This window comes from Mauremys reevesii, linkage group 16 (genome assembly GCF_016161935.1).
Source record: "Mauremys reevesii isolate NIE-2019 linkage group 16, ASM1616193v1, whole genome shotgun sequence".
Classification (NCBI taxonomy): Eukaryota; Metazoa; Chordata; order Testudines; family Geoemydidae; genus Mauremys; species Mauremys reevesii.
The window spans coordinates 13,012,363-13,025,355 of record NC_052638.1 but is presented as its reverse complement, the minus strand read 5'-3'; the positions used below and the strand labels follow the sequence as shown (position 1 = coordinate 13,025,355).

The window sequence follows — 12,993 nt, the reverse complement described above, 5'->3', positions numbered from 1 at the left end:
TCTTCAAATTCGTTTTGCACAGGCCATCAAACAGCATTTTCTTACCCGAACAGCTGACTTTTAAAAACTATTGTGTAGCTAATGAAGGTGGCACATACAAAATCAGTGCTTGTCTCCTTTAGGGAAACTAAGCCAATTTATGCTTGTTGGGGGTGTCTTGAGTTAAGGAGAACTGTTCACTAGAAACTGGATTGGTACCACCAAACTCATTTTACAGAGGCTGCGTACCAATCAGTCATCAGTTGCTAATAACTTTTGGTCACTGCTGGCCTAGTCTGACTTTGGAAGGCTTTCATATCTCATTACTAATAATCCTCTAAGCCAGGGGTCGGCAACCTTTCAGAAGTGGTGTGCCGAGTCTTCATTTATTCACTCTAATTTAAGGTTTCGCATGCCAGTCATACATTTTAATGTTTTTAGAAGGTCTTTTTCTATGTCTATAATATATAATTAAACTATTGTTGTATGTAAAGTAAATAAGGTTTTTTAAATGTTTAAGAAGCTTCATTTAAAGTTAAATTAAAATGCAGAGCCCCCCTAGACCGGTGGCCAGGACCCGGGTAATGTGAGTGCCACTGAAAATCAGCTTGCGTGCTGCCTTTGGCACACGTGCCATACGTTGCCTACCCCTGCTCTAAGCCATTGATGGGCTGCAGGTTGTCCACCACTGCTCTAAGACAGCCATTCTCCCAGAGTGATGCTGATTTCCTAAATAGATTATACCAACAATGAATGACATGACTGGCCATAAGCCTTCTGTATTATCATGCCTGCCCAGCTCTATTAATGTGCAGAATACACTGTTTTCTGCATGGTGGTGTCACATTAATCATTGTTAATCATAACAAAGACGTTCATTTTCAGTGGAGGATCTCATGACTTCATCAAAGAATATACTGACATTGAAGCCTTCCAACAAGCAGCAGGTGCTTCATCAGTAATGATAGCTCGTGCTGCCATGTGGAACCCATCCATCTTCAGAAGAGAAGGCCTTTGTCCCTTGAAGGAAGTCATGCAAGAATACATCAAATATGTACGTTTGGGAAGATTTTACCTGTAATTAACATAGTTTAGAGATGTTAACCCAAGTTTCTGTAGGGTGTCTTTAATTCCTTGTTGTTTTTCAATTAGTAAAGCTCCTGTAATATTTTTGCATATTGCATAAGATGAAAACTATTACAATTTTTACCAATTTTTCAGTGAATACATAATTGAATTTTTGTCTAGTAGACAGCCTTACCTTAAGTACATTTTTTTTTGGTTACATACTGTGCTTGCCTATTCTCATTCTTGATGCTCAGGTTTTAGGAAGATTGTGCAGAACTAGTGCCAGGAGTGCCAATGTTGTGAATGCTACAACAGTGAATGTGATATTGAATGGAGCAAAGTAGGAATAGAAATATGAGTTCTGTCTAGGCAGGCTGCACAGTTTCACGGTTTTCTAAAGTCATGTAAACTACTCTAGAGAATTATTTTCCTCTTCTAGAAAATGTCAGGGTTTTTTCAAATGGCAGAAAAACACAGAGAAGGTTGTTCAGTCAGCTGTTTCATTATAGTGTTCAATTGGTGGGCTATCTACCCTGTAATGTTGACAAAGAGATTCTGTGAAGGAGCAGAGAGAAGGCTGCCAGGCACTGCAGGGGTTAAAGAAAACCTGTGGGTTCAGCTAGTTCCGCCCCTTATACCTGCAACCAATGCCAGGCCTAAAAGGGGGAGAAAAGAAGGGAGCCTGGCTCAATCAGGGGCTGACTGACAAGAGAAGAGGCAGGAGCTCTCTGTGTGTCTGCCTGAAGGCACAGCCCCAACCTGCCTGCCAACGCAGCCACTGGAAGCAAGTAAGTCTTCCCCTACCAAGGGGAATCTACCTCCAAGCCCCAACTGTGGGGAAACTGGACTAGCAGGGCCATGCCCCAAACTAAAGGACTTGCATAGGGAGCAGTTCAGACAGCAGGTCCTGAGCACTCACGGCTGGGAGCAAGATCCATCTCCCCAGTCCAGGGGTCTGAGTTGCCCAGGACTCTGAGCTAGGACCTGAGGGAAAGGAGGGCAGGTCCCCTCCTCCAGCCCCTAACCAACGATCTAACCGCTAGGTTGCCTGGCCACTGAAGGCCCGATCACAAATGCATTTTAAAAAAAAAACAGATGTAAAGAATTGGACTTCAGTGACTGACCGTGTCATCATTTTTTTCTTATTCAATTTTGTAACCATAATGCTACATGCTAAAAATCTAGAAAAGTTCAATTTAAAATAAATTAAAGTTTAAGGCCTAAAATGCATCATCACCTTGATCGATCAGTCCTTCAGCCCTCGTATAGATTGCACTGATCACAACACGTCTTCCATTCTGCTCGTATTCTGGCCTTTCTTTTTCTTGTGCAGCCATATCTTTTCACAATAAAATCTTCCCATCTCTTTGGAGGTCAGCTGAGTGGTTGTTTCCGTTCCTTTGGGTACCACTCAGCGACAGCTGCAGTCCCTTGATTGTCAGTGAGCCTCGCTGTATTCCTGGCCCATCGCATTTTACTATGCCTGCTCTCAATAGCAATGTCCTGCACTCCGCGCTGCTGTCTGATCACTTCGTTGGGGACTCATTTGTGGATTGAAATTCCCAGAATTCTTCTTTCCATTACCATCTCCGTGGCAGACAGTTGCTGCTCCTCTGTGTTCGTCAGCGCCCATATAACATTGCTGGCAGTACTGTTGAGTTGAAGGTATTGCGTTGATCGCTGAAAATACTGTCAAACTACAGAAAATACTGCGAGAACTCAACACAAAAAGCAGCCAAGTCGGACTGAAAATTAACCACTCCAAAACAAAATGTATGCGGTCTGATACCTTGCCAAAAGCCCAAATAACAATCAAGTGTGAACAAATAGAAGACGTTGAGCAATATGTCTATTTGGGCCAATAAATTAACATGCACCACGATCAGGAAGGTGAACTCTCGCGAAGAAAGAAGGCAGGTTGGTGCGCATTCAATTCTATCAAGGATGTCTTCAAGGAAAAATCAACAAGGCAACATGCGCCAGCCTCTTCAACTCAACCGTACTGCCTGCAATGTTTTATGGCAGCGAAAATGCATCATAAAGAAATATATTTTCAGCCCTACAAAGGTGTGCCAATTTATTTGTGCTGTTAATTCCATTGTCATTGGCGTTAAACCAGAGATGAATTTGGCCCAGTCTGTTGTGTTGCCTGTGTTACGCAGTTAAGTACCAAAGATTATTCCTAAAGCAGAATTTACAATACAGCTCATACTGCTGAACTATCAGAGGTGACTTATGTCCAGATCAGCAAGATATTTGTGAATGTGAATAGTCCCGTTGACTTCAGTTGGACTGCTTACACACATAGGTACCTTGCTGAATTGGACACTTGGCTAACAAGGCTGCATTTTCAGTAAGTGAAAGCTGTATTTATTTTTATACAAAACCTTCCCTTCTCCCCCAACCACATACAGCTTTGATCTCTTCAAATCATGAGGGTAAAATCAAGGAATGACAAATGGAAAAGGACAAAAATCAAATTAGTCAAACTTCCACTGCACCCAAAGTTGTAAATACATCAATTTGAGTAGTAAAGTAGTATATGTGTGAAATTCTTGTCAACTACTTTCTTGTTTTTCTCAAGTGTATAAAAAGCCAATAAAATAATTCAGATTTTTTTCCAGAAAAAACACCAAAAGAGTTCTGGACTATGTTAATAAATGAGAGTCCTGAGTAGACTACTTTATTGAAAACTGTGTATGCTGTGCTGTACATTCCTTAAACTATGTTGAAATGCAGCCAGAAACGTGAAAGGTTCGGTAATAGGAATAGTTCTTTCTTTAGTGTATTTTCACATATTACATGTCTCTTTCCTTCAGGCAGTGAGATATGATAATCACTATACCAACACAAAGTACTGTCTGTGTCAGATGTTAAGAGAACAGTTAGAAACCACAGAGGGAAAGAAACTGCATGCTGCACAGTCGACTCAAGAAATCTGGTAAGCATTTTATATAGGTAATTAGGAATTGCCATACTGGATCAGACCTGTGGTTTATCTAGTCCAGTATCATGTCTCCAGCAGGTGCCAGCATTTCCTCTGCTGGTACCAGAGGGATGAGCTTTTCCTTGTCTCAGCTAATTCGTAGGGGATTTTTTTCTGCCACTGTCATACTATAATTCTGTGTTTGCAATATGCTGTTTTACATTTTTAAGATAACCATTTACCTCCCTTTCTTTTGGTTATCTGGCATGCTACTTCCACAGCAACGAGTGGCAGTGTTAGCCAGAATGTGCTCAATGCAACTGTATGCAATGTGTCCTTGTCTGTCTGGCCAGAAGAAAATGGGGCTGTTGTCTCTTTAAGGGCTCCCTGTGTAACTGATAGCAGAAGGGGGAGGTAGGGGAAAGTTTGAGGTGGGAGGAGGGGAAGCTCTTACAAAAACTGATTGTGTTAAATTTTGGATGCATCTAGAGAAGTGAAAGGCACAGTTTATAAAAATGAAATAATTAAACCCAGACCTTCACTGTATAAGAGCAATGTTGTGCCATTTTGAAAATACGGTCCATAGCTTTTTTTGCATTTTTGTACACCTTGAAAGAGATTGACCAGAAAGCAGTTTCACAGGCCTGTCTTAGCAGGTTCATAAGCCTTTGGAGCAGTGTTTTGAACAGTCTATTTAATCACTACATAACTGAAGAACATTTGGTTCTTTTTAAAATGAGAAAACATCTCTGTAGATAGTAATGTGATTTAACACTGCTGCCTAGTGGTGTTGATGCTACATTGCCGCCAGTAAAAGTTTTAGCATACTACAGAGTTTTCATTCTGATTGAGTGCTAGAGTATGCACTAATATATTAAGGTCAGAAAAGAGTTTACATGGCTCAGGATATATGGATGGCCTTGTCCACTCTAAGGAACCTCCTCACTTGTATAATAATTCATCCTGTATTGTTCTACTGATAACACCAACAATGGAGACCGTAGTGTCCACAGCACACACATTTTTACTATTGAGTTGCCTACCCGCACTATGAGACATGTTATGATATAGTGGTTTTTAAAAAAATACTGAATATTGTGTACACTACAGCTTTCGTAGTTACTACCACCTGTGGGGAATTATGGATTCCAATTTTGCCAGTGTGGTTGCACCTCTGATGTATCTAATGCATAAGATGTTAATCAGAAAAAGGACTGTAAAAATATCATCTTGCTCAACAGATCTGCTATTTATGTATTCAGATTCTTGTCTCTTTTGACAATGGTAACTACTTTTTGTTCCTACTAGCCCTTCAGAGCTGATACAGGTCTAGGAGAGAGAGTTGGGTTCTTTATTGGCTTATGCATCTGTAAAGTTGTAATTTAATTGAAATTGCAGAGTCAGTGATGGCTTCTGGCTTGGCTTTCAGATACCAAGTTGAGTCTTTAGGCCAGCAGGTAGAGGAATGAACTTCTTTCTTGTAAATTGAGCAAGCTTTGCAAGAAGTCAAGAAGAGATGATGGACATAGAACCCCATGACTCTGGACAGTGTTACTTTGCAGCATATAACTGTACCTCAACTTAGTTTTCTAAGCACATGTAACTTATTTGAAATACATTTTTAATATTTATTTTAATTATTAAATGTGTGTGTGAACACACACAAATTCTCTCCTAATGCTAATAATAGAAGTAATATTTTTAATAGTGAAGTCTTTGAAATGGGCAGTTTCTATGAAGAAACAACAGCTATTCTGGAAGCTAAGGCATCATTAAAGGCCAAGACACAAGATAAAGATGAGCAGATGGAAGACACAGATGTGATAAAAATGGCTGTTAGATTTGACAAGTAAGCATGCAAAGTTAATTCTTAACCATCTTTTTGAACTTACAGTTACACTTTTGTCTGATCTTTGGTACCTGACAAAACTTTTATAGGTGGAAATCGGCAGTTCAGATATTACATCACCTTCTTGGATAAACTTTTTAAGAGGAGACAGTCCATATACTATTTAATTAAATAGTGCAATATGTTAATTGATTGATTATAAGAAATTTCAGGTACGCATAAAAGAATGTGAACATTGATCTAAACAAAGCTGTTTTGTGTGTTAAAACTTCATAGAGTTTAATTCTTTTTAATGAAATTTAATTAAGCCTCAGTATATTTTTCTAAATACTGTATTTTTTTTTTTCTGTTGACACAAGGAAGTTCCAGCAGGAAATTACAAAGTGAATAGTAATAAGCAGCCTCAAAATTCTTTTCCTATTAAGAAGAAATTTTTTTAAGAGATAACGGTCAATGATTAGTTAAGAATATCATTCTACTGAAACTAGCTCTCCTAAACGTATGTACTGTGCAGGAGCTTGAAAGCACATTAATATGTACCAGGAATCTTCAGAAGATGTCTCCAGGCATTCCCTGAGACATTAAATTGAGGAACTGTGGGAATCACAGTTTGTAAACATTTTGTTATTGATCTAAGGTCACCTAAATTTGAAGTGATCCTGCAGAATAATTTTTTTTATACTTCATGTTTATCCAATCTCTTGAAGAACCTGTCAGTCCTGTCCCACTGGTTGAGTATTGCTTAAGATGCCTTTCAAAGGCAGTCACTACGCTTTCAAACTCAGCAGGAGTGACTCCCTAAAGACTGAGCATGATGTCTCTACAGTATTTCTATTCTCTGCCACACCCTAGGAACCATATTCCCAGTTGGATAGTAGAACCAATCTCACTTTTCTCTCCGTACCCTTTTTTTCCCACCCAGTAATAAATTAATTCCTGGAAAAGTTTTTAAACCATTATTGGAAAATGTTTATGGTAAATTATCAAAAAAAACCTGTGGTGTGGCTTGTCAGATTCAGTCTGAAACTCAATAGAATGCAGGCAATTTGGTCTAACTTTCCTATCAGTACCTTGTCACTGCTTGTATGACTGCACCGAGTGAAGGTGGGAGGTGTTTAATAAGGAAACAATATATAATATTACTTTTTGGATACCAATTTAAAGATGTATTAATGGAACAGTTCCCTGAGAAAAGGGGTGGGAGACCCATCCCTTGGGAGTTTTAAAATTAGACTGGACACAAAAACTAGTAAAAATACTATAGTAACTAATCCTGCATTGATAGAGAGATTACCTGTCTAATTTAATATTGGTCTGTTCTATAGAAATATTTTCTTTTCTACAATTGAAAATTCTTTTCACTACAATTTTGGGATTATTTTGTATTTCATTTTTCTGTCTAGGCGAGAATATCCACCACAGATTACTCCCAAAATGTATCTTTTGGAATGGTGTAGGAAGGCGAAGCACCCACAACCTGTTTATGAAACTGTGAGTCTCTGCATTTCTCAGCAAAAGTACAAGGCAGATCCTTAGCTAGTACATTTATGTCATAGTTTACTGAGGACTCTCAGGAAACTGAATTGATTGGTTTGAAACAAGATGATCTCAAAGTTTTAAAATGTTTTTTTTAATTTTTAAACTGGAGTTTTGTTGACATAGTTGCTTGACGGTTTGGTATGGACACACATGTAGATTACGGGGAGTTGTAGCACGAAATTAGTACATTTCTGCAGCATAGAAACATTTCTCTTTTAGGTGTGAAATTTGACCTCCCTTAAAATCCATTGAAAATGTCCATTATTTTTTCTGTATGAAACTAGTGATCTGTTTTAGTAATAATGATAATGAGGAACTCAAGTATTGGGCAAGCTTCCCCCTTACAATTCTTCCCACTGCCACCCCTCCCCACCCCCCCGTGGGCATCTCAAGTGGAAATGGTCAATTGTGAGGTAATTTTGTAATACACAGAGCAAGGGATATAGATGAAACCATAACATTTATTAATTATATTTCACTGCGCCTACATTTGAATTCATTCCTGTGTAGATGAAAGAAGTAGTGTCTTACTTCAGTGGACCACCCTGTCGTTATGTCCAGATTATAAACATTTTTAAATTCACTAATAGCATTTTTAAAGATGTAATTTTGCTGTGTTCCTGAAAAAATGTGTGCACTGCCTGTCTGAATTTTCCTTGTGTCTCTGGAAACACATGATAAACAATACTATATCTAATATTGAAAAGCTAAATGAGACATGGAATATTAGAATGCAGCACCACTGAATTCCTAGAATTGTGTTCATTCTTGCTAATGTCATCTAGGATGTCACAAGTCTGCTTTTTCTTTTCTGTCTAGACAGCAGCAATTTTTGCAACTGCTGTGGTAGATAAACAAGAAAAACATGTTTATAAAATGAGAATGCAAACAACTGTTGCAAAAGGACATCTTAATTTCAAAATTCTAACAGTCTACTCCATGTCATAAATGTTATGCCAGGTAGTTCATGTTTGCAGGATCAGGTTTCTAAGTGATTAAGCAAAGGTAAAGAACCCTGTAGTGGTGTGATTTGGTCCTGTAACTTTTATCAGTATAAGTTTTACAAAGTTTGGATTTAGAGTCTCTCTTATATAAGAAAAACTAAACAATTAATGAAATTGAAAGGCAACAGATTTAAAACTGATAAAAGAAAATACAATTTTTTAATACGACACAACTCACGGTGGAATTGATTGCTGCAGGACATGATTTAAATCCAAGAGCTTAGCAGAATTCAAAAGGGTTAGATGTGAACATGGATAATATCAACAGTTTTATTAGGTGGCATAAACATATATGAGAGACAAACCCTCAATCTCTTACTGACTAGGGTTGGGAAGAAATTTCCAGTATGCACAGCTTATGATGTAATTGTTACAAGGTTTCTTGTACTTGCCTATGTTGCATCTGGTGCTAGCTGTTAGAGATAGGGGTAAGTGCAATGTGCCTATCAAGCAGTTCTTGAAGCAACTCTAGTTTGGACAATAGATTTTTTGAGTATTTTGAACATGTGAGGGGACTTTTGCAGTGTGAAGGCTTAGAATGTTAATGGTGTTACATGCTCCCAGAGTAAAAACAAGACTAGGAAGGACTCTCTGGTATTGCTTGTTTTACAAAATGCAATAAGTTACACCTGTAATTCTCTCCTTTCTCTAGGTTCAAAGACCATTAGATAAATTATTCTGTTCAGTTGTCACAGTAGCTGAACAAAAATATAGATCAACCTTATGGTAAGTCTTCTCTGATGTTTTTTGTAACTGGGCCTTAGTAAAATATTTGTTTCTGTGATGTACTGTTGGAAAGGCAACATGTAAACATGGAGAGAAAAAATACTAAGTAAACTTTACTTTATAAAGCTATAACTGGGAAGGAAAAAACTTTGAAATGTTTCTGTAAGGTGGGACATGATTAACTGAGACATGCCAAGGAGGAGCGAGTTCCATAGCTGAGGGCCCTTTATAGCAGAAAGACTGTCTCCAGCAGTAGGATCCTTAAAAGGTAAATAGTGTGTGAGCCCATATTTCCACTAGAGCAGTCCTCAAGGTGGCCTCAAATAAGGCAAAGGCCTCTAACATTAAGAGTTTTAAACCGTTCTACTGGAAAAAACACTTCCCCCACCAATATTTGAGCTACAAGCTTTGCATGGAAACCTTTGTCAAAGTGATGCCGTACTTCCTAATCTTACCCAGTATTTTCATAACATTCCCTCAGTAAGCAAGGGATTTTTTAGGGAAGACTTGGCCATCCTCATGACAATAACCTTTACCCAGCAGCAAGACTTCTGTTTTTTTCAGGATGGAGAACAAGATACAATCCAGTTGGCAACTAGAGCTGAGTGAATAATTGATCAGAAGAATTTGATTTGTTTCTAACCAAAACTGTATTTTTTTTCTGTTTTTCATGCTGAAATGAAAAAACAAAAATATTTCCTTTGGGTCTGTTAACATTTGACATTTTTGAAAGTAGATGGCAATATTATCAACTTTTGCTCCAGAGTAGTGACAGAACTTGCAGGATTCATAAAGCGAAAGAGGTAGTTGCAGATCAGCAGCATTCTGATGATACTCATCCCAGTGTTTAGGAATATTATGTATCTATTTCTTTGAACGACGTCTTATAATGGTTCAGGCCTGGGATACTTGAGCTTGTAGTGAAAATCAGATTATATTAATTTAATTGTTTTACAGAATAGATTTAACAACAATGGGTGTATGTTGCAATATAAGAGACGCAATGAAACAGACATATTGTAATCAAATATATTGACTATAAAATATCTTTTTATTTGTGTAATAAGTCAACTTTATTTCACTGCACTGTCCCTCGGCATTTTGTCTTCTGATCTACACAAACTTTTCCATGTGCTTACTGGAAACCCCCTTTCCTGCTCTTTCCTTCTCACTTTTAAGACAGGAGGAGTTTTTCCATTGGTTAGAGTGGGAGCTAGATTGGAGCGTTAGTCCAATTTAGGAATATTTACAAATTCATATTTTTATAAATGTTCTGCCTTATTGTACTGTGACTACCTTCAGTAACTCAATGAATACATAAAATAAAGTGAAATGGTACATAAAGGCATCCAGGTAGCAACTTTTAAAAATGTTTCTTATCCCAAGACCATGTTAAAAAAACAGCCAACCTAAAGCTGGGAAGAAGTCTGTCTATAGTTTGAAATAATTAATTTATTGAAACACTGAATCTGAAATGCCAATGATAAAAAATACTCAGCACTTGAAAAGCATTCTTCATCCATATATCCCATCAAAGATAACTAGTATTCTCATTTTACAAATAAAAAATGAGACAGAGAGGGGCTAGGTAACTTGCCGGAAGTCACATAGTAAATCAGTAGCTGTCTCAATTGATGCACTAAGGTTCCACAATAATATTTTATAGAAGCATCTATTAATAATGGAATTCCTTGAGTTTGTTGCAGGCAGATATACTTAGGAGTGCATCTAGTAAGTTGCAAATTGAAGATCAGTGTTGGACAAATCCCCTTTTAATACATATATGCAACAGGCAGCAGGTTATTTTAGCATTGTGCTTCCAATGCTATAATTGTCAATCAGCATTCCCATGAACTACTCAGACTTCAGCAAACTTCCAGATAGACCATAATTCTCATTCCAAATTTAGCTGCATTAAGAGACACAGAGAATCCTTTCATGTGTTAAGTTTCAAGAACATATAACCCTGTCCTCAAAGCTAGTTTGTTGGATTTCAGTCCTGGTGGAGCTCTGCCCATTTTCATTGACTTCAGTGGAATTGCACTCACATTAGGGATAAATTTGGACTTGAGAATCTTTCCATAAATTCTTTTAAACTCGGTGTGCTTCATTCAGGGCTTTTGATGTTAGTAGGAGTAAGGATTGCAGCAATTGGCCAAACACCCCTGATGTCCTGCCTTCTGAGTAAAGACTGTTGGGACTGCAGAATTTGGCTCAGTATTCTAAGATAGTGTTCTCTTACTTGGAGTGACACCTTAGAGAAACACAAGCACCTAAAGAGATGTGAATGTGCCTCTGGAACTGAGCTCTTTTCTTTTCCACCTGTTAGGCTGTCATAGGTATTGCATACTGTTCATGTCACTGTGTTGCAGCAGAGACAGGAAATTAAGTCTTTCAGACATGTAATATTGTACTTGGCAATGTGCAGGCTTTGCTTCTACTTTTACCTGTGCTCTGTCTTACTCTTCAGGGACAAGTCAAAGAAACTAGCAGAACAGGCTGCAGCTATAGTCTGTCTTAGGACTCTGGGTCTCCCAGAGGGGAAGCTTAACGAGGGAGAAAACCACCTGATTAACAAACGCAAGAGAGAGAACCAGGAGTTCCTGAACAACAAAGAACATGAAGATGACCTACTTGTTGAGGCTTCACATAAAAGAGCTCATTTTACTGAGGGAGCTTCTGACTCCAGCTCTTCTGAGGTGCCACGGTAGCATGAAAAGCAAACATTCCACAGCTGTGCAGCTACCAATTCACTCGCCTTTTTTTTTATATCCTGCTATTATATTTCATCTAGACTCTATCAGTCGGAGACAGGAAAACTCTACCGCACTGGGTAAATGTTTTTTTGCTTTGGTGCCTTTCAAACAGGATAAATTAGCAGCCTGGGTTTTAAATAAGAATGAGAAGATGATCCCAACATTAAATTCTGTTTCAATAGCAAACTATTTTCAGTTTAGCTTTTGAAGTGTTGAGGTTTTTGTTTAATATATTTTACATGTAGAAAAAAGAGTTTTAAACACACACAAGAGAGATTCTTAATAGATTGTTTCCAACTGTTGGAGTTTTGGTGTAGTTTCCATTAACAGGGATAAGTATGTTAGAAGTTGTCAGCTCTTGTCTGAAAATACCTGTAACACAGTTACAGCAGGTTGTGTCATGATCCCTAAAGTATTTTGTCTGAAGAAGATATTCAAAACATAATTCATTGTTGATGAACTAAATCAAAGTGGCTTCCCTATTTAAAAATAATATACACCTTGATTTTAAATGGAAGTGTCTTTGCTAAACCATTGTTTTTTAATGGAACAGCAATATCTAACTGGGATTATGTTTAGAGTTTTTAAATAAAAAAGATGTACGTGCATATTTAAAGTGACTGCTACTTAAGTCTCCGAATTTTTAATAAATCTGCAGTTTGCATTTAACTAAAAAATAATTGCAATTCATTTCCTATTTTGTAGACTGCAGTTAAAAAAAACAGTTTTAAAAGCTGCTTTCAGAACTAAATGTTCCAGTTTCACACAATGGTTTTAGTCACAGAACACTTACTTCAGAGCAGTGACAGAATTTGTAGTTTAGTTAACAAGCCATAAACTTCAGGAATAATCTTTTCCTCACTGAGATTCATGTCTGGGGAAGGAGCTTTTGTCAAGGCCATTTTTAGACCATCATGAGGAATGGTCATGCAAATACTATACCAGAATCTGATTCATTCCCTGAGTTTTTCTTGCAGAATGCAGATTCTTCTTCGAGTGATTACTTATGTGTATTCCACAGTAGGTGTGCGTGCTCGCCATGTGCACCGGTGCCGGAAGTTTTTCTCTTAGCGGTACCCGTAGTGGGGGAGCCCCGCTGCGACCTCTGGAGTGGCGCCTCTATATTGCGCCATAAAGGGGGCTGTG

At 38.0% G+C, this 12,993-nt stretch overlaps 2 protein-coding genes across 8 annotated transcripts in view; both read left to right on the top strand.

Annotated features, from left to right (window-relative positions):
* The window catches only part of DUS2 (dihydrouridine synthase 2), a 47,650-nt gene extending 34,752 nt beyond the window's left edge, over positions 1-12,898 (top strand). For all 7 annotated transcript variants that reach the window (XM_039503957.1, XM_039503961.1, XM_039503962.1 and 4 more), the window contains 6 exons: positions 865-1,033; positions 3,867-3,988; positions 5,682-5,822; positions 7,226-7,313; positions 9,018-9,091; positions 11,562-12,898. In XM_039503957.1, coding sequence (XP_039359891.1) covers positions 865-1,033; positions 3,867-3,988; positions 5,682-5,822; positions 7,226-7,313; positions 9,018-9,091; positions 11,562-11,802 — 835 coding nt within the window. In that variant the 3' untranslated portion in view covers positions 11,803-12,898. The remainder of the gene's footprint in view (positions 1-864; positions 1,034-3,866; positions 3,989-5,681; positions 5,823-7,225; positions 7,314-9,017; positions 9,092-11,561) is intronic.
* Positions 11,826-12,993, top strand: part of NFATC3 (nuclear factor of activated T cells 3) — a 198,538-nt gene continuing 197,370 nt past the window's right edge. The window contains exon 1 of the mRNA XM_039503952.1: positions 11,826-11,924. The gene's annotated coding sequence lies outside the window, so the exon portion shown is untranslated. The remainder of the gene's footprint in view (positions 11,925-12,993) is intronic.